This window comes from Nicotiana tabacum, chromosome 1, assembly GCF_000715075.1.
Source record: "Nicotiana tabacum cultivar K326 chromosome 1, ASM71507v2, whole genome shotgun sequence".
Classification (NCBI taxonomy): domain Eukaryota; kingdom Viridiplantae; phylum Streptophyta; class Magnoliopsida; order Solanales; family Solanaceae; genus Nicotiana; species Nicotiana tabacum.
In genome coordinates, this window is record NC_134080.1 from 16185881 (window position 1) to 16208052 (window position 22172).

Below are 22172 nucleotides of genomic sequence, written 5' to 3' on the forward strand. Positions count from 1 at the left end.
TTTATTTTGAATTTTTTGGGAGTAATTCTCATAGGGCAAAAATCACGTGCTCACATGCACTATTTGGGATTGTGACTTGGTCTGTCCCGATTGGTGATTTTACCGCGTATTTGACTGAAATCTATTTCCTATCATCATTATTTGGGCTGAATGCCATATTAGGGCTTCGTGCCAACTATTTGAACCCTTCGGGGATTTTTGGTTGATATTTCCTCACTGTTTTGACTTTATACTTGAACTCAGTCATGTTATTTTCCACTGTTTTTAAAACTCAACCATGTTTACTTTGCTTTAACACTTGAAATGATATTTCAAATAATATTTTGGGTTGAGCATCATGTTTTACCGTTGCTCGAGTGGCTTATGTGATTTTTGACTGAGTAAGGCGGATGGCCTGTGTTGTAAGGATATCTTTTTGGTCGGGCTGCACGCCGCATCGGTGATACACAGAATTTGATTATGAGGCCAAGGGACTGAGATATGTACGTCACGATGTGGCTTATTAATATGAGGCCTAGAGCCTAGAGATGATGCCACGAGATGGCTTGATATTGCTCTTGGTCCGTAAGGGGCCCCTTCAGGAGTCTGCACACCCCTAGTGAGCGCGAGTACCCATTGTGATGTGAGATATAGCCCAAGGGGCTGGTATTGTTCTATGTGATTGTCTGAGAGGCTGGTACCGTTCTATGTGATTGCCCGAGTGGCTGGTATTGTTCTGAGATATTTCTCGAGGGGCGGAGTTGTTGACATTGTGCCCGAGGGGAGAACCTTTATGTGTTTATCTTCATATTTACCTGTCATTTACTTGTTAAACTATGGTAATTGTGCCCGAGGGACGGATTTCTGTGATTATTTGCACTAACTGTTTTGCATTCATTTGTGTAACTGTTGAAAAAGTCATTTTCAAATAAGTTTAAATTGAGCTAAGATGTCTTAGGGGATTTTGACAACTTCACTGCTTTCTTACTGGTTTTGAATTGCTTCTATATAGCATTTTGATATGCTTTACGTGATTTCTTACCATTCAGACTTTGGTTATGATTATTACTCACTGAGTTGGAGTACTCACTTTACTCCCTGCACCTTGCGTGCAGATCCAGGTATTTCTGAATCCGGTAGCGGGTATTGGCTGGTCGGAGGCAGAGTCATCAAAGTTTGGCAAGGTAGTTGCCGGCGTTCGCAACACTGCTTTTCTCCCTCTTTATTTCATTAGTCTGCGCCTTGTACATTTCAGACTTTTCAGTTGTATTTATACCCTAGTAGATGCTCGTGACTTGTGACACCCTGGTTAGGGTTGTGTCAGGTTGGATTTTCCGTATTTTTATCGATATTTTCCGTTATTCAGTATTACTAAATCATGGTTAGACTACTTTTATGTTGATTAACTGTTTTAAAAGTAAGTTGGGTTAAACTGGATGTCCTTGTCTTCACGAGAGGCGCCATCACGACCGGGTTCGGGGTTAGGGTCATGACATAAAGTTTATCCCGATCCCCCAATGAGAGAATGGAGGGGGAACACAGAACCGAGAGGTTGTAGTCGAGGTCAAAAGCCTTTCGTATCGAGACCCCGAAAGAGTGAACGGTATATCTGACATCGGACATGGTAAAACAGCGCGCCCGAGCCGAGTGTGAGATATAGACCTCGGGAGACACGGTGAATGATTGTGCATGAAGGATAGAGGATCGTGATAGCCGCCCTCAACCGGATATCTCAGTGCGAATCTCACTCGATGTCGATTTTGGATCAATAATTATCGGGAAAAGAAGATACTCCCTTCGTTCCAATTTATGTGAACCGGTTTAACTGGGCACGAAGTTTAAGAAAAAATTAAGACTTTTGGAATTTGTGGTCCTAAACAAGTTAAAAAGGAACCTAGAGTATTTGTGTAGTTATAAAAGCTTCTCATTAAGGGTAGAATTGTAAGTTTAAGCTAAATTGCTTCCAAATTTAGAAAGTGATCATTCTTTTTTGAACGGGCCAAAAAGGAAATAGGTTCACATAAAGTAGAACAGATGGAGTACTTTTTTTTTAGACTTATACAAGTGTTGAAACTATCCCATTATATAAAGGGAAGTTTTTCTTGTATCCGACACGTTGTAGCATGCATTCCAAAGCAATAAAAGTTTATTTTTTTTCTTTAAGCTACTGTTGAAAGTTTTGCTCACTAGTTCTGTTCTTTATTTGTGACTGTGCCCGATCAAGGACGAGCTCATTATTCAGTCCAAGATCAGTCTTGCCCTTAACATTGTGAGTGGTTTTTTTTTTTTTTTTACGTTGTGAGTGGTTTGATTGTTTGTTTCATCTCTAATTTGTTTGTTCAATATTCTTTATTATTAGTGTTAGATTAAATCGTTTATCCTTCGAACCGCGTACAAATGCAATTGTTATCCAATTTTAGGTAAACAAAAGGTAATAACAGCTTGTATCAATTCGTACTAAAGACGGTAGGTCAACATTTATTGAACAGCTTAATAATCACAATAATTTCGTTAGCTGTGTTGAAAATTAAGAGCAAATATATGCCGACAAGAGCATGATTGACCCCAACTTTAAATTGGAGGGTACCATTTTGAAAATTTTCCCAACATCGATAATATTTGAATGTGGCCCATTATTTATTCGACTCATTACTACCATTATGCCAGTGGATAACTTTATATCAATCATTCCTCCAAAAGGAAAAGTCAAATATATACAAATTTTACAACGAACAAACTATACTTCAATATCAGATTAGTCAATTGTTATGCTAATAATCAATGGGTTATAGCATATAGTTCTATCCTGCTCTCATTCACGATAATGATAGACGATAATGATAGAATAAGTTTCTTTTTTGTTTTATTTCCATCCGGTGTCCGTTAGTTACATTGAAGTCCGACTAAATCCGAATTCGTATCGGGAAGTCTCACATTGGAGGATAAAGCATTCCGGCGATTCTATACTCAGGGACTCGAAGCCAAGATTTCTGGTGAAGGATGAAGTACTTACCACTCCACCACAACCCTTGTTGGTAATGATACAATAAGTTTTACAGAGGAAGTACTATAAGTTATGCATAGGAGTGGCAAACGGGCGGGTCGGGTCGGATATGGTTCGGGTTGAAAACGGGTAATGAAAAAACGGATCAATTATCTGACCCGACCCATATTTAATACGGATAAAAAACGGGTTAACCGGCGGATAATATGGGTTACCCATATTATCCATGACTTCTTGTATATAATCACTTTTGGGAGAATTCTTATAGCCTGATTGGCCAAGCTGCAAAAATCAGCTTATTTTGAGAAGTGCTTTTTTTTTTTTCAAAAAGTGCTTTTCTCAAAAGTACTTTTGATGAGAAGTAGTTTGTGTTTGGTTAATTAGTTTGAAAAGCACTTCTGAGCAGCAATTAGTGTTTGACCAAGCTTTAAAAAACTGTTTCTAAGTGTATTTTTCTCAAAAGTGTTTTTGAAGAGAAACTACTTTTTTCTGCTTCTCCAAAACTGCTTCTGTTTCTCCTCAAAAACACTTTTTTTTCCTTCCAAAAGCTTGGCCAAACACCTCAATTTTTTTGCCAAAAGTGCTTTTGGCCAAAAAGAAGCTTGGCCAAACAGGCTATTAGTCTCTCTAACTTGAGGAATCCCCAATTTGAGGCTTTACAAATGTAAAAGTTAGACTCATTGGTTATCCATTTTCTAAATGGATAATGTGATTCTTATCCATATTTGACCCATTTTTAAAAAGTTTATGATCCAACCCATTTTTTAGTGAATAATATGGATGGTTAACTGTTTTCTTTGAACAATTTTGTCACCCTTAGTTATGCATATATTATACAGATGAGCAACTATTTGGGTTTTTTCCTAACATCGATAATATTTGAATGTGGCCCATTATTTATTCGAGTCATTACTACCATTATGCCAGTGGACAACTTTATATCAATCATTCCTCCAAAAAGAAAAGTCAAATATGTACAAATTTTACAACGAACAAACTATACTTCAATATCAGACTAGCCAATTGTTATGCTAATAATCAGTCGGTTATAGCATGTAATTCTATCCTAGTCTCATTTACAATATAATGATACAATAAGTTTCACAGAGGAAGTACTATATAAGTAGTAGCTCCAAATTAAACTGAAAAATATATCAAATTCACTTTCATAAAAAGTTAGCATCCCATTTGCAGCCATGGGATTCTTGAAAATCCTTCTATTTTGCATTGTTTGCTCTTTCCCATGGCCTAGTTTCCAGACTGATTTAGAGACTTATGTAATCCAAGTTGAACCACCAGAAACCCAAATTTCTACTCAATCATCATCATTGGATTTAGAGAGCTATTACCATTCTTTTTTGCCTAAAACTACAGCAATTAACTCAAGGAACAATGAAGAGCCAAGAATGATATATTCCTATCACAATGTGATGAAAGGTTTTGCAGCAAGATTAACTGCTGCAGAAGTGAAGGAAATGGAGAAGAAACAAGGCTTTTTTTCTGCGCGGCCACAGAGGATATTGTCCTTGCAAACTACTCATACTCCAAGTTTTCTTGGTTTGCAACAGAACATGGGCTTGTGGAAGGATTCCAACTATGGGAAAGGCGTGATCATCGGAGTTTTGGACACTGGAATTTTCCCTGACCATCCTTCATTTAGCGACGTTGGGATGCCTTCCCCGCCTGCCAAGTGGAAAGGATTTTGTGAGTCTAATTTCACGACAAAGTGTAATAACAAGATCATAGGACTCAGGTCTTTTCGATTTGCTGAAGGTTCCCCTATAGATGATGATGGACATGGTACACACACAGCTAGCACAGCTGCAGGAGCTTTTGTGAAAGGTGCCAATTTCTTTGGGAATGCCAATGGAACTGCAGTTGGTGTTGCTCCTCTTGCCCACATAGCCATATATAAAGTATGCAGTTTTGCTACTTGTAGTGAAACTGATACTTTAGCTGCCATGGATGCAGCTATAGATGATGGTGTAGATATCATTTCCACATCTCTTGGCGGTGGTAACGCTCCATTCCATGATGACACTTTTGCTCTTGGGGCCTACAGTGCAACAGAAAGAGGTATTCTTGTTAGTTGTTCTGCAGGCAATCGCAACTTTGATAGCTCTGTAGCAAATAGTGCCCCTTGGATTCTCACAGTTGGCGCTAGCACCCATGATAGAAAACTAAAAGCCACTGTTAAGCTTGGAAATAAAGAGGAATTTGAAGGAGAAACTGCTGATCAGCAAAAGACCTCCAACTCAACATTCGTCGCTCTATATGATGCTGGAAAGAATGCAAGTGATCAAGATGCTCCATTCTGTAGATCGTGGGCGATGACTGATCCTGCTATCAAAGGTAAGATAGTCTTGTGTCGAAAAGATTGTTGTAGTCACACCAGTAGTCAAGGACGAAATGTAAAGGACGCTGGAGGCGTTGGCATGATTCTCATCAATAATCCGGAAGATGGTGTCACAAAATCAGCTACTGCTCATGTCCTTCCCGCATTAGATGTTTCACATGAAGAAGGAGAGAAAATTAAGGCCTATATAAATTCAACTTCAAATCCTATTGCTGCAATTACATTCCAGGGAACAGTAATAGGAGATAAAAATGCTCCTATAGTTGCTTCATTTTCTACTCGAGGACCAAGCCGAGCAAATCCTGGCATCTTAAAACCTGATATTATTGGCCCTGGTGTTAATATCCTTGCTGCTTGGCCTACCACCGTGAATATCCCCAACAAAAACACAAATTCTGCATTCAATATTCTATCTGGTACCTCAATGTCTTGCGCTCACCTTAGTGGCATAGCAGCTCTCCTAAAGAGCGCGCATCCTAATTGGTCTTCTTCTGCTATTAAGTCCGCAATCATGACAACTGCTGACACATTAAACCTTGCCAAGAATCCAATATTAGATGAAACGCTCAATCCTGCCAATATCTTTGCAACTGGTGCAGGGCATGTTAATCCGTCGAGAGCAAATGATCCTGGACTAGTTTATGATACACCATTTGAAGACTATTTACCTTATTTATGTGGTTTGAACTACACAAATCGAGAGGTAGGTTTGCTGTTACAACGCAAGGTAAATTGCTCGGAGGTGAAAAGTATCCCTGAAGCGCAATTAAATTATCCTTCATTTTCCATCAGACTTAGATCAACTCCTCAGATATATACCAGAACCGTGACAAATGTTGGTGACGCCACATCAACTTACAAGGTGGAGATAGTTTCACCAAAAGGAGTTGCAGTGAAAGTTAAACCCTCCAAGCTAAACTTCTCTATGTTGAACCAGAGATTAACATACCAAGTGACTTTTTCCAAGACAACCAATAGCTCAGGCAATGAAGTTGTTCAGGGATTCTTGAAATGGACTTCGAATACGCACTCTGTGAGAAGTCCAATTGCAGTTGTGTTGGTCTAGTGAGACGTACAAGATTGCCATGAAAAATGGACTTGTATTAATGCTTTCAATCTTAAATGCAGAATAAGTGCATAAACTGCTCATTTTGATATTAGTAGAATGCTATTAATTTTTTTTTTTCTGTATATGTTATTATGTTACTTTTCATTCTTTCACTTTTCTTGATTTAGTTAATGGCTTTTGATAATTTTATATTGTCCAAATAGCCACCCACCTAATTTCTTAAACTAAAAATAGCCGGCGGATGTATAATGTATGTAAAATTCATGTATAAAATGTGTATAAATATGTATAATTAATATATAATCTATATATACTGGTTAAAAAAAGTAAACCGTAAATCTGTCCGGCTATGTTTATCTTTAATTTAAAATAGCAATATTTAATTACAAGATTACTTTGTTGAAATGACCTTTTGATTGAAATATGGTCCCATTTTCTGGACTTTAGTATTGTCGGCATTACCTACTTACCATTAAATACTTCCATTCCAAGTGGGCAAAATGTTAGAGACTATATATATCCATCTATATTTAATACAAATATCTTCCAATAACCTTCATAGTTTTTCTCTATTTTCTTTATTGACCCGTCTCATCAGGCGTCCACGCCCTTATTACTAAAGTATTTAAGTTATATACATTGATAGCACAAGAATTTTCCAACTTCTCATGCCCCTCGCAACATTCTCCTGGGCGTGAAGGAAACAAGTCAGTCCTCTACTAAACCCAAGCTCGTGATTGAAAAACTCATCCCGGAAGAAGAATAACCCGCTTTCTAGTTGACTGATCCGTTGATCATATAACTGGGAGGAAACATGTCAGATTAGAGGTGAACGATCGGATGTGTCCTCTAATCACCATGACGAGGCTGGTCCTTCTTTTAGCAGGCTTGGACCAAGCTTATTTAAGATAATTCTTTATTTTAATTTATGTAGCACTCTTTTCATCATTAATATGAATATGAATATATGAAATAAACTTATTTCAAGCACTTCCTCAAATAAAAGAAAGTGTTTATGTTTTGTGCACTAATAATGTCAAGTTAAGTTGACTTGCAACGACAAGTAAAATAAAAGAAAATTTGGCAAGAAATATCCCAATTTATCATTATTGGCATGTTTTAGCCAAGTTGGTAATTTTAACATAATTAGCAAAGTTCAAAATAATTCACCTTCTTTCTTCATTCAGCATGTAGTAGTATACCACCACATCAATACCAAAATTAGCACTACTGATGCCTTCAATATATCACTAAAACTCTATAAAATAAAATAAAAACCCACTGAAATCACCGAATTATGAAGAAGATCTTGAAGCCCACTGTTGATCGAGCATTTAGCTCTCAAATCTAAAAACTGAAATTTAAAAAGTGTTATAATCCGAGGTGGGTGTTCAAAAATCTTGTTAATAACAATTGTGTGAAGCTTATACTAAATTTGAGCTCATTTAAGGTTAATTTGAAAAGTTACTAGTCGAAATTTTGAGCTGGATCGTCGTAGAAAACGAGCTAAAGCGCAATGTATATCTATGTATATTTAACTATATCCTCGTATACATCTGTATATCTCCTATATATAATGTATATTTTTTATATCCATGAAGTCTGTGTGGATATTCAAAATATATACGTGATATATATTATCATAGCGATGTTTTTCAGATCGATTTTAGCTCCAAATTTTGACTCCAAAGCACTTTAAAACACCTCCAATCTTCCTCAAATTTTATATAACTTCGTATAGGTTTTCCCAAGAATTTCAACCACACCCATTCAAAACAACTAAAAAGTTTCAGATTTCAAATTGAAGCTTTAAATGAGTTTTTAATGGTGAGATTACAATTTATGATGATGATGTAAATTGTCATCGACAGATTCAGATGCTTTGCCTATTAAAATTGAATGAATCACAAACATATCCAAGATCTCGTGAAAACTCCATGAAAATCTCAAGATCCCTTTCCGCCCATTTTGGAGAATTTGGCGTAGAAATGACATCAGGTAGCCACTCTCAAGGGCTGTATTTATAAATAAGTCAGTGCGTCCTGAATTTCAGTTTTTTAGTTCAAATTTTCAGGACAAAAATATCCTGAATTGTTCTGAAGTTAAGATTTTTAGTTTAAAATTTCAGGACAAAAATAAGTACTGGTCAATCTTTAAATAGCATCCCCGATAATGGCTATCTGTGCACTTGCTCCGAATTTGGCTATCATTGTCAATTTTTTTGGGCTACAATTGGTAAAACTAATTTTGACTAAAATGTTGCTAATATAGGGGTATTATAATTAGCAGTCAAAATTTACAGAAATATGACACTTTTGGGATGATCTTTTAACTTTTGACCGCAGCTTGCCCCATGGGCAGAAATTCAAGGTAACAAGTTAAAAATATTCCCCATGAGACAAGCAAAGGGTTACACTTGTTAAACTTAAAATTTTGCTCATAGAACAAGCGGACAAAAATTCAAGACCATCCACTTTGAGGTTTATTTCTGTGCTTCACCCATTAGTAGTGGACTAGTGGTATATATGTGTCAATATTCCAAACTAAAACGAGGGCTAGTAGTTATGTGGCCCAATGAAACAGCCCAATTAGCTGAATACAGTAAATCGATGATTCTAGAATCCAGATTGTGTTCCGAAGTCTGACGACGACTCTCTCTCTCTATCTCAACTGTTAAAAAATTCTAGTAACCAAAAGCTGAATGAATATATAAAAGGATTGTGAAAAAATGGCATTTTTGAGGTCAATTGTGACTGCAAAAACAACCGCCATTGCTGCTGTTATTCCAGCTGCTGCTTTTGCTGTTTCTTCCATTTCCTCTTCCTCCTCCTCCTCTTCTTCTTCGCACTTCGAACGCTTATCGAAAAATCTAAAATTTGCTTCGAATCCGAATCTCCGATTAAGCTTCGCGAAGAATATAGAAAAATCAAGTCCTCCTTCAGCGCTTCATATGGACGCGCCTTCTTCCAATCACCTAACTTCCGTCGAGGTATAATTTATTCCTCTTGACTCTTTATTTTTCTTAAATTTGTTGAATTCCTCCTAGGCTGATTCAACATACAAGCCGTGGATGCACCGGAACTAATTCGGATATTAAGTGGCGCATTTACTCTACTAGTCTCTTTAAATTTGAGATTCACCTCTATTCCTAAGCCACAACTGCAAACTAGTAATTTGTTTTTTGGTTTGGCAATCAATTGATGTTATAGTTCTAATTCAGTAATGTGATTTTTCGTTTGCAGAATGGTGCCGTCTTGCCTGAGTTACTGGTACGTTCTCCTTTAGGCTTTAGTATATTTTTCTATGTAGTTTTGATTTGAGAGGAAAAAATGAGAAATGAGTTTAACTTATATATGGACAGCGTAAAAGTCACTCAAAAGATATCTTCACCATAAAATATGGGATTTGTAATCCTTAAGATAAGATAGTTCATATAACAGCTAGATGTAATCTGATAGTGTAAAATTTTTTACACCGTAGTGAATATTAGCATATCTGGAACTGTACTATAAATAGGGACTCTTGTACTGGCAAACAAGTCTTTATTATGGTAAATATGGTAACGTGTACTTTGGATAGTACTGTAATGTAGTACAGCATTTGAGTCAAAGAAAGGTACAATATAGTACACCATCAATCTAGGACCAATCTTTTCTCCTTTGCTTTAGGTCGATCAACTAACATCTCGTGTAAGAAGGCAGGACAGAGCCTTATATAGTGCTCTGCTATCAGCAATATTCACTTGTCAAAAAAAAAAGTATGCGTTTGTTTTTGAACTATTTAATACAAGAGGGTCTTTTTCTCCTTGATTGATTGCTTAGGTAAATTCATCATGCTGGCTGTAATGTGATTAATTTGTCAAGAATGCTGATCTTTATTGGCTTTTTCCTTAAAGCATCTCTTAATGTTAATGCACCAACTTATGCTGAGGATAACCCATTTGTTGTTATCGAAGAGAGTTTTAACTTTTGCGATTCGCATTTGGTTTTATTGGTTTTGTTGTGAGTTGACTTTTAGGGTTGGGGAGTGGAGGGCTTGCATTATGTTGGAATTATTCTATCTAAAATGTCTCATAAGAACTCATAACTTCTGATTATTATGTTGCATTATTGCTGTTTTCTTGCGTTAAATTGATGGTATTGACAACTTGGTGACAGACAGAATTTATGGTGGACATGTCGTGTCAAGGCTGTGTTAAGGCAGTCAAGAGCAAACTGCAAACTGTTGAAGGTAAGTGCTAAAAACAAGAAATCATGCCTTGTCATGAGGCTTTTTTCCTGTAAAAAACTCATCAATTTGTTTTGGCATTGAAAGAGATCTTTTGTGTGGCTTTTAGGTGTTAAGAATGTGGATGTGGACCTCGATAATCAAGTAGTGAGAGTTCTTGGATCTTCACCTGTAAAGATTTTGACAGAAGCCTTGGAGCAAACAGGTCGGAAAGCCCGACTGATTGGACAAGGAGTTCCGGATGGTATAGTTCCAATCTTAAAGCTAATTGTATATCTGATGTTTTGTTTGTTTTAGAAAGTTTGTGAAGCATTATATTTTCACATCTCTGGCTATATTCACAGGATGACCAGAATCAGCTATGCCTATGATTATTGTATATAATGTTTTCTAAAGTGCTGAACTGAGAGAATGAATGCAAAAGAGGGATCATAAGCAGTTACCTCATGAGCTTTAGATTTCTTCAGCTTCATCTACTTTATTTCCAATGCGATGTATCCAACAATTTTATGTGTTTAACCATGCTTTGTAGATTTCCTTATATCTGCTGCTGTTGCGGAATTCAAAGGGCCAGACATTTTTGGTGTTGTTCGCTTGGCTCAAGTCAATATGGAATTAACTAGGATTGAAGCAAACTTCAGTGGACTGTCACCTGGAAAGCATGCTTGGTCAATTAATGAATTTGGTGATTTGACGAGGGGGGCAGCTAGTACTGGGAAATTGTATAGCCCAGTAAGTAATACTCAGAAAAACATCTGATTTAAATTTAATATGTTATATTCCCTTGTTCCTGTGAACTCTACATAGGTGCTATCTATCAGTTGAGAATATGTTTGTCATGGTAGCATTTTTACTTCTTATGCTTTTCAAGGAGCCATTTAGCCTTTCAGAGTTTTATACGTCATCAATAGATAATATATAGAACTTCTAGTACTTTTTATTTTTATTTGTATGTTATTGGCCTGAGATGAATTTAATTGGAGTAACATGGTCAGTGAGGTAGCCGAACCCGTGTGTTTGGGATTGAGGCACAGTTGTGTTTTCTTTTTTTTCTTTTGGGGCGTGGGCATGGATTCTGCAGTAGCCGTTATCCTTCCACAGAGAAATAGAGGGAATCGGCATGCTTATCTATTATTTATGCAGTCGGGTTCTCAACTAATCTCACTTATGTATGCTTTAAGTGCTTGAAGGACTATGGTAATACTTTTAAGGGGTCCATTGTCAATGAAATGTATCTAATAATGCATGCTGTTAGTTTTGGAATGGAAGTCGTCTGAAAAAAGGATACTGTTTGGCAGCGACTATGTGAAACTTTTCCTTTCTCTTTGTCCTCCAAAGGGTGAAATGAATGTCTACACATGCTTGTTGTGTTAATTCTTTACTTGTTTTGGAGTGTCTAAAGGTGCCAAATTTATGGAGAAGGTTCTAATGCGTGATTGGTTTGTGTGGGTTTTGAGTAACACCATGTACAAGTTACTATTCAAGCTAAGATGTACTAATACTCTTTCCGCTTCCCTTCTATTTTTTCCCGCTTTCTTTCTGGGGAGTGGGAGATGGGGGTTTACTTACTTGGTGAAAGCCATGCATTTAACAGGGTGTTAGGTATTGTGACCTTTGCAGTCCTTGCTTTGCCTAGGACGTAATAGTAAAGAATTTGGTGCAAAGGGATAAATGATGAAATGGTGAGTGCCCTGATAATTCTTGGTTCTGGAAGGGTCAGCCATTTCCCCACACGGGATGCATGCTTGTTCCATTCTTCACGACTTCTATATTGAGACTATTTGGTAGTGATCTACAACCTGGGAAACTAAAACAAGGTGGTTGTTCCCACAGTGATGTCATAATATAAACGGGATATCTAATTTTTGCTTTTTTTCCTTGGCCCTGAACATTGTATTGGATAAAGTTGCACCAAAAGGTTGATTTGGTGCACTTTTTAATGTGTTTTTCCATTTTTCAGCCACTCGGTGACCTGGGAACACTGGAAGTTGATGTGAAAGGCGAGGCATTTTATTCTGGTGCTAAAGAGAAGCTGAGAGTTGCTGACCTGATTGGGCGAGCTATAGCAGTATATTCAACTGAAGATAAATCAGATCCTGGCCTTAAAGCAGCAGTGATAGCTAGAAGTGCAGGAGTTGGTGAGAACTACAAGAAACTCTGCACTTGTGATGGTACAACTATTTGGGAAGCAACTAACAAACTTTGAACACTTGCACAATCGTGGACCTATATGTTCTTTGTATACTACATCTCCATCATTTCCAAGATCATGAAGCTTTTCAAGTTGGACGAACCATTTTAATGTATCAAAATAAATGTATCATTTGCTCATTCATTTCTTGGTTCCTATTTACAGAGTTGCTCATCTTTATCTCAATAAGGATTGCCAATGAATTAAATTTTAACAAAGCATCAAGCTTTCAGTAGTTTTCAATTTGGGATGGCAGGGTCGTTTTCCAACTGCAATTGGAAATTACTTTCTTCAGTGATGTTCGTTATTCAACTTTATCAAGCTGCAACCAGAAAGATTTTACTCAAAAGGATTGGAAGTAAGACTCTAATTTCCATGAGTTCTTCGAGACAAATAAAAAATTTCAATTTGGGGTATTTGACTCAAAATTTACAAGCACTCAGTTTCTTTTACTTTATTTAATAGGAAAATAAGTCGCAGCAAGAAATGTTTTGAAGGAGATACAAGCTCATAGCTAAATAGCAGTGCCATGTTCTTGTGATAACAATAAATATGAAGCGAACTATACCCATCCATACCAGGAACAGAATAAACGGCAAAAGGGAATAGAGTTAATACATTTGTTATCTTTTAGGACTTCCGTTAACGCCGGGTAGGGGTAAGGCCTGCGTGCATACTACCCTCTCCAGATCTCACATGTGGGATTTCACTAGGTTTTTTGTTGTTGTAGGTTTTCCATTAACTGTGCAAGAACCAATCTCCTCTTTCCCTTTTTTTATTATCTATTTTGAAATGATAAAATTGTGTTCTATGCAAAACAGCTTTTAATGTAGAAAAGTTTAAAACTAAGCAACAGATGCAGTTGCCAGGAGTGTGCACCTGGGAATGCCCATAATTTAGATATCATCCGCCTAAGATATAGCATCACCTATTCAGCCAAGCATACAATAAAGTAAATTGAGATAAATGGAAGAGAAAATATTAACTTGTCGTCGAGCAAGGCAGCAGCCCATCTCTTTTGGCCATCTCATAGAGGGCAATTGCGGTCAGAGCTTTTGCATCAGCTGTGGCACGCCATAGTTTATCATATGGAACCACATGCACCTTAATCAGCTCCCCATGGTCACGTAGTCCAGTTTCTTTCCCTTGCAGTTGTTGGATTTTCTCTTTGCTGACATTTCCTCTGTATAGAAACAAACTGATCTCCTCATCACAGCCACCCTAACGTCGAAAGAACAACAAAATCACAAAATATAGTGTTAAAAAAGCATAAAGGCAGAAATCTTAATAAAAGTCCCCATTTTTTAAGTGCGAATAATAGACCCAACTTAAGGCTATGTACGATAGACCCGATGCAGTCACCCTACTCTGAACCCCGTACACCAAGCTGCCCTTTTTTATCTGAAATGCGAGAAAGAAGCTACCACTGTTCCAGAAAATGGCAGCTTCTCTATGCTGATTATAATTTTTACTATGCTGAAAAACCATGAGGGTCAAGGTTAGTATAATTATTATTTCATGTGCACATGGAGTAGTATCCAACATTCTTTTAATACTGATACTAGAAGTATGAACCGTCAACATTCTTTTAATACTAGGCTAGAAGCAACTATAACATATACCCTTTCATATACTTTTTAGCAGAAACTAGCTGTTTATGCAAATATTTCTACTTATTGTTCCCATAATACAAAATCCAAGAAAGCATGTGGTCAGAATAGTCTTTCTTATAGAAGATGGTGGAAGCTTACAGGAGAAGGAAAAACTCTGCCCCCAGTCGATGTGTCGAGAAACGCTGTGAGGTCGACCATATCATGAACATTCAGGTGGATTCCAGTTTCTTCCTCAACCTGAGACATATAGATCAAATACTTAAATTAGAAGTTCGGCCAAATAGCAATGTTAAACTCTCCAATTTTGCCATCCACAAGCTAATACTAATTTATATGCACATCCATAAGTATTCAAAAGCAGCTCTTGATTATACAGTACAGTGCAACTAAGTTGTCAAATATGTAATACAGTTGCTTGTGATAAGTTAGTTACGATGTTCCTCTAAGGATCAGTAGAGTCACGCATACACAAACATCAACAGATTTCTGGATTCTATTAACTACTCAGAAAAGAAGGAACTTCCGTTGATTAGTCGGAAAAAGACAGAATAAGAGGAATCCAGTTCATTATGCAATAATAAATGAATATACTAGGGAAATGAGCCGTGAAGCAAGGGAACAGCTTGCCCCAGTCTAGAAAATTTTGAGAAAGTTCATATTCACTCTGTATGTATCTTAATGAGTCAACTGCAGCAAATGATGACTAAGTATTGGCTCATTGTATTATCTGGAGAAATTTTTACTTCATCTTTTGAAGATTCATGTATTCTATTCCTTGTACAGGGCTGTCGTCTACCAGGTACAAAAGCCTATATGGGTTAGCGACATGATTATTCCTTTTCTTGGTTAAGTTGGCTACTTGCAATCTCCTGCACACCTTAAAAATGATGGTTTGACGACTATGACTTTACCATAAAGTTCAAATATAGACTTGAACTGTAGCATTCAAAATTACATTAATGCCTGAGATTTTGACAAATTAACTCATTGTTGACACTTGCTCGGGATTGACTTGTTGACAACTACTTAATCCTCAGTGTCACCTATTGATTGAGACCCTGCGAGCATATTAGTCACCTTACTCAGATAACTCTGCAACAGCTACCAAAAAGTGACAAGACAATGTCTGGCACGACCTAACATAATCCTTCAGCATCTATCGTTTGTACATTATTATCTGTGACCCAAATAATTTGCAAAAGCAAATACGAGCCCTCTTTAAACATTTTGTAGACGATTAAAAAGCAAATACCAGTCTTGTAGGAAACATTTCTGGACGAGACCATACAAAACCCCGGACCTTCACAATGATTAAAGCCGCTGTAATATACACCATTAGATCTAAAATAAATTTGAAACTTAAATGTTTCCGTTTGATTATTCACTTCTCTCTGTATACTGGGTTGCAAACAGAACTGTCAGAAAATCATCTGTGACCAGAAAACAGTAACTCTGGCATGAAATGCCTGTGCATGGATGAATATGTGATAGCTTTCGGCATCACGTTGCCTGGATTATTTGGGTGGGGAAGGGGATAATGCTTTGATAGAGAGGGAAAGAGAGACCTCTCGAACTGCTGTTCCAGCAAAGTCACCTTGGTCATCATCCAACATTCCTGCTGGCAATTCCAAAATTAGCCTCCCAACAGGGACCCTAACCTTTCAAACAATTTGAATGTATTTTAGAGTTAAAAAGGTAATAGGGGTAGAGAACTTTCATAGATTTCCTCACCTAATTAGTACTGTGAGATAATTTTCTACGTTATATAAATAGAGGAGTTGATGGTTGGAAGACCTACCTGTTCTGTAAGCACAGCATACGTCTCACCCTCAGAATCCAAAAGGATTAGCACTGCAACAGCTGGACCCCGTGCAAAGACAATACCAGGAACCTACACACAACAGAAGCAATAGTAATTGGAAAGAAATTGCCCTTGTTGCAACCAACGGTAAGCCTGGAAAAAGGAAATTGGAAGAAATACATCATTATAATGTTAGTAATGACAATCTATGTCAAGAGTACTGTATTCTCCGCCACTCTAAGATACTAGGACAAAAGACCAAGTATAAACAAAATAAATTAAGGAAACCACAGCTTTAAGAGAATCTATTCATTGTCCGCCTGAATGAGTTACATAAATGGGATGGGAGATTCTACTCAGATACCTTTTGACCCGTCTCCTTATCAATAATATCTGCTTTGAACTTTAGAAACCCCAAACGCTTTCCAAACATATCTACACCCTGCTCCAACACATAAAAAGGAAAATCAGCTGTAAATCAAACTTAATGCTTGCGGTAGCACGACTAAAAGCAGATTGAACTTCGGTGTTAGTACTATGTCTCCAGTCACTGATAGTGCTACCCAAAATCATTATAACAATCCTGACATATAACATGAAGAAGACTTCTCTTTTATCCCCTTCAGAAAGGAGGACTACTGACAGCTATATTTGGGCAGCATGGCAATCATTTAGGAGCATAAGGTGCACAATTAACCTAAATATACATTGGTCTGATAAATGTTAATTGGACTTTAACATACTTAACAACAATGTAGTTAAGGAGCATCCGTCAAGATGAAAAGACTTTTCTCCAGCATTGTCCAATGTTGAATAATTTAGAAGTGCTCTAGCAACTCAACTTGCCGCGGAGCACTCATTAGCCAATAATATAATTCGTCGAAGCTAGTGAACAAATAAAAGTTATACATACTTAAAACAAGAAATTGAGACTGAGACCTGAATAAGAACTTGTCTTAGAGACATAGCTCCATTAGCCAGCATTCCTGCTTCAGTTTGTATGTTCTTTAACCACTGCTTGAACAATGAGGATTCAATAGCATTCCTACAAGAAAATACACCATAATCACTCAATCCAAAGCCATATTAAGAAAACTCTGAACCTCTTAACATAAAAATGCTTCCTTTTTTGAAAATCTGACTACAAATGCCATATTAAGAGTAAATTACATAAACCCAAAAGAAGAAATAGCAACTGGCGGGACTTCCAAACGGCTCACTTAATCCAAAACCATGCCAAGAAAAATGCTTAATCTTTAACATAAAAAAGTTTCTCTTTTTTGCAAAAATCTCACCAAAAATATCATATTAAGCGTGAATTACGTTAGTGGAATGCTAAAAATAGAAACCCAATAAAGAGAAAATAGCAAGTGGAGGGACTTGCCTGAACTGCGTATCGGAGACGCCGGGAGCAGCGACAATGGTAACGGGTTGATCGAGTTGGGCTGGAAGATTGATGATGTGGCTGAGTTGAGAAGGTGGGGTTGTTGACATTTTAGCAGAGAAGGTTGTTTGAGTACAAGTTTTATTAGGAGAAAGGGTTGAAGAGGAGAAGGAGAATGGGAATTTGTTGAGAGGTTCCAAGAATGGAAGTCCATAACGTGGCACTGCCACTCTCATGATTCGCCGGCTGTGTTGGCAAAGTTGCTCATTTATGTTTTTCTTTTTGTTATAAACCGACGAGATGAATTGCAATGCTCTTTGGGTGTCTTTGTAATATTTTCCGGAAAATATTTTTCAATTTTTCCATGTTTGGTTGGCTAAAATGTTTTGGAAAATATTTTTCGAACTTATTTTTCTTCAATTAGAGGAAAATTTCCTTATCAAAAGAAAAAAAAATATTTTTCAAAATCTCAACTTTCCCCACTCTCACCAACCCACCCACCCCTCTCCGAAAAAGGCTTTTCTTTTTAAAAAAATTCAGTTGTTCCTTTATTACCCACCCTACTACCCATCCACCCCGTCCCCTCCCCTGCAAAAAAAATTACTTTTTTTACCTTAATTTTTTTTTACAATTTTAAATTTCTATTTTTTCGTTTTTCTGCACCACTCATCCCAACCTCCCCCCACACAAAAAAAATTCTGTTTTTTTTTTATAATTTAAATTTCTCTTTTTTTTGTTTTATTGCTCCCCCCTCCCCTGAAAAAATATTTTTTAATTATATTTTTCAGTTTTATTTTTTTTTATTTATCGGTTTGAAGGTTCAAAATTTTACAAGTTCCAAAATTATGAGTTTGGAAGTTTATGGGTTTAGAAATTATAAAGTTTACGGGTTTGAAATTTTGCGGTTTTGAAAGTTTAGCGGTTCGAAAGTTTATGAAACTTGTGAGTTCGGAAGGTTGTTGGTTTGAAAGTTTATGGCTTCATGTAGGGGTGTTCATGGTTCGGTTTGGATCGGTTTTTCCTTAAAAAGAAACCAAACCAAGTAAGTTGTTTTTTCAAATATTAGAACCAAAACAAACCAATTAAGTCGGTTTTTTCTCGATTCGGTTTATGTCGGATTTTGTCAGTTTTTTGGTTATTTGTCGGTTTTTTCTTAAATATAAGACATACACTACCAAACACATACTCCAGCGATCACATTTTCAACGTAACACTATCAAATCAATTGCCCTTTGAGAAATTTATTATTTACTAAAATATATTGATGATAATTGAATCAAATAGTGATGAGTAATTTAAGGACTCAATTAAAAATATATTTTTTTAACATGAAATGGATTCTTACACTTAACAAAAGAAAACTACCAATCAAACTAGAATATAAAGGTAAAGAACTGTACTAAAAATGCAAACGATTAACATTCACCATAAAATTTTTGAAACTTTGTATAAAAATATACATATATATAGGTGTAATAATAAATTTGAAATAGCTACTCCTATAGTCGGTTTGGTTCGATTTTTTCGGTTATTTTTTGGTTAAAACCAAAACCAAACCAAATTTGATCGGTTTTTAAAATTCAAAACCAAAACCATACCAAGCCAAAAAGTATCGGTTTTTTTGGTCAGTTTGGTTTGGTTTTCGGTTTGGTTCGGCTTTTCGGGTTTTTATGAACGCCCCTAGCTTCATGTTTATTATATCTAAATTATTTATGAATATTCTTGAGAAGTCATTTTCCTTAATTTGCGTACCAAACACCGGAAAATAAATAAGATTACTACTTATTTTCCAAGAAAACATTTTCCGCTACACCAAATATTTTATTTTATTTTATTTTCTTCAATTTCAATGGTCTTTATATCAAGCTTTTTTCTGTTCCTTCTTGGGCTTTTTTTCTTCCTTTGTACGTGGTTCTGCTACCACACATCTTAAGGTTAATTTCGGGTATAATCACTAAATTTTACTTGCTATAACATTACATAGGCTTACTCTACTCGACATATCATTAAAACTCTCTAATATAGTGCTTTAGCTACATTTGAACTCATAATTATAGTTCAAACTCTATACATTTATTCAAATATTTACTACTAAATATGTACAAAAAATAGATCTCAATCAAGATATATTTAAATCCTGGATCCGACTTTGTCTCTCTCGAGAGCTGAAGGATAACTAAAAAACTCGCATTGCTCTCTCTCACACACACAAATATGAGTATTTGAGAAACCCACTGAATTCGGTATGGGGACATTTATTCAAAGAGCAAAAGCATATGGAGTATAATATATACACAACTAAATCCACACCTCTGAAACTCTCCAGTCCCGCTACAAGAGTGAGCGGGGGGGAGAAAACTTCACAATGTTTGTGGACAATTTCTGCTAACACAATAATACTTATTTGTAATTCAGTATAATCAAACATACAATAGTATGGTCCAGAAGTCATATGATGTCTATGTTACAACATTTTCAATCTTTTCCCGCATTTATTCGTTGGAGGAAAAAACACCACAATCAACTACAGGATGAGCAATGGCAAAGCTGTCTCATGATCTAGACATAAACACCAAGTTAAGCAAGAACGAGCCAAGATAATGGGAGCCTTAACCAAGTGTCAAGGAGCAACATAAGGCGCAATTTTCCTTGGCCAACAGCTGGTATAAAAGAGAAAACGCAACTTCACCCTGCAGCATACTTCCACTTCCCTTGTTAAAATGAATGTCTGAATCTGATGTTGAATTTAGGGTCCATACCAGCTTACAGAACACATAAGTTTTCATGAACAAGCCGGTAAATCTTCAACGGATGCAGCCACCAGGAGAAGCTAACACATTTTACAACAAACTGATGATTGTGGAGGCAGCACTCAGAACTCATCCTTTTGATGCTGATGTTGAATTTGCCTGGTCTGCCACAGTGAACTTATTACTAGTAACAGATCTTGATAATTCTGAGTGGAAATCTTAAAATGGAATGGATTCAGAAAATATAGACATGAGGGGAACATGCAGGATATAATTTCAGAAATCCAATCCATAATCCTCGCTCCTGAGTGAAATTTATAATTGTAACTTATATTTGTAAAGTCAATCAGTACTCAAGCATTCTTCACCAATTGCTCCCTGTAACACCGGTCTATGAATAAACAATAATGCAATAAAACCTCATACTTCTTTATGCTCAACATTGCAAGTCCAAACAATGAACATTTTCTCATCAGATTCAAGAAGCCACACTCAGCATTAACCTTACCTTACAAATTTGTGGTATCCATAATCCTGCATAATAATTATCCACGATTGTTTGTTATATTCATGTTACAACTTCAAGCGACCAATCATTATTGGTGGACAACAAAACAACTACTATCATCATTACGCCTCAGTCCCAAACAAGTTGGGGTCGGCAATATAAATCCCCACTTCTTTCTTTAGGTTCAACTCATATAATCAAATACATGTACTCTTATTTTGGATATATTACAGCTTCAGATAAATAGGCCAAAGCTAAATTATCTCAACTAAAATACTGGCAAGAAAACTTATCAGTCCATATCTATATATGCAAGAATGCACCAATGCCCCAGTCACAGCCTTGACAGAGTCTTGTTTGGCTTCTCCTCCTCACCGTAATCTCCCACAGTCTCATCAGAACCAAGAGAATTTAGTAGCTCGACATACAAAGTTTTCCTACAATCAGCATACACTTTCCCATCCCAATTTCTGCTCACCAATTCTTCCCCTAACCTCACAGCTGCCTCCACAGTCTCCTCTGCTCCAGTGTGAGCCGAATCAACAATCCCCATTTCAACTCCCATCTCAGCCGTCATCTTAGCCGATTTCAACACCACCTCACGCCAAACCGCCGGCGACCCAACTTTACACTTAAACAAAGCCGAAAACCAAATCGGAATCTTATATCCAATATCAAGCTCACTCATATAAAGAAACCCTCGATCCTTACGCATAAGAACGTAATCATGAGAAAGGGCGAAGATTAAACCGGCAGCAGATGCGTGTCCAGTGACAGCAGCAATTGTGGGCATAGGCAAGGTGATTAAGTCATAGACAAGTGCGCGAAGTTTCTTAGACATGAGTAGTGGGCGAGCTTTGTCAACTAAGGCCCACTTAAGATCGTAACCATTGGAGAAGAATTTACCTTGCGCTGTGGTGATCAGAGCGGCAGAGGAAGAAGCTGGTTCAGATCGGAGACGGCGGAGAGCGGCGGCGAGGGAGTCAATAAGGTTGGGGTGTAAACGGTGCTCATCAGCACCAGTTAAGGTTAAGAGGAAGATGTTGCCTCTCTTCTCTAATGTACACATCCCTCCCTTTTTTCTCCTTCCTATGGCTGGATTTCAGCAGCTATGGAAGATTGTCCCTACTAAAAAGTAGAGGATTTTTGGTAGGTAGAAGAAAGAAAGGGAACAGAAATGAAGATATTATTGGTTCTTGATTAAGGGTGTCTGATACGATGGAAAAGAACGGTTATTTTTTCATTTTCGGTCGGTGAGTGAAATTTTTTTGGGAAACAGCCATACCATTT

General features: G+C 36.9%; 4 protein-coding genes across 5 annotated transcripts; 2 read left to right on the forward strand and 2 right to left on the reverse strand.

The window, feature by feature from the left end:
• Positions 1–3911: 3911 nt before the first annotated feature.
• On the forward strand, positions 3912–6557 carry LOC107800526 (subtilisin-like protease). Its single transcript, XM_016623714.2, has one exon. It carries the CDS (start codon positions 4180–4182, stop codon positions 6403–6405), a length of 2226 nt encoding a protein of 741 aa, XP_016479200.1. The 5' UTR covers positions 3912–4179; the 3' UTR covers positions 6406–6557.
• A 2485-nt stretch (positions 6558–9042) lies between these two features.
• LOC107800528 (copper chaperone for superoxide dismutase, chloroplastic/cytosolic-like) lies at positions 9043–13044 on the forward strand. 2 transcript variants are annotated; one of them, NM_001325685.1, is given in 6 exon segments: positions 9137–9397; positions 9651–9677; positions 10566–10638; positions 10745–10879; positions 11168–11367; positions 12596–12841. In NM_001325685.1, coding segments are annotated over 6 exon segments (942 nt in total).
• Positions 13045–13648: 604 nt separating this feature from the next.
• Positions 13649–17923, reverse strand: LOC107800527 (nudix hydrolase 14, chloroplastic-like). Its single transcript, XM_016623715.2, has 7 exons — positions 17625–17923; positions 17180–17285; positions 16605–16682; positions 16238–16330; positions 16005–16097; positions 14578–14676; positions 13649–14047 (listed from the first exon to the last, which is right to left on the reverse strand). The coding sequence occupies exons 1-7, from the start codon at positions 17858–17860 to the stop codon at positions 13808–13810; spliced, it is 945 nt and encodes a 314-aa protein (XP_016479201.1). The 5' UTR covers positions 17861–17923; the 3' UTR covers positions 13649–13807.
• Positions 17924–20003: 2080 nt separating this feature from the next.
• LOC107800530 (enoyl-CoA delta isomerase 1, peroxisomal) lies at positions 20004–22172 on the reverse strand. The gene has a single exon (XM_016623720.2). It carries the CDS (start codon positions 21949–21951, stop codon positions 21217–21219), a length of 735 nt encoding a protein of 244 aa, XP_016479206.1. The 5' UTR covers positions 21952–22172; the 3' UTR covers positions 20004–21216.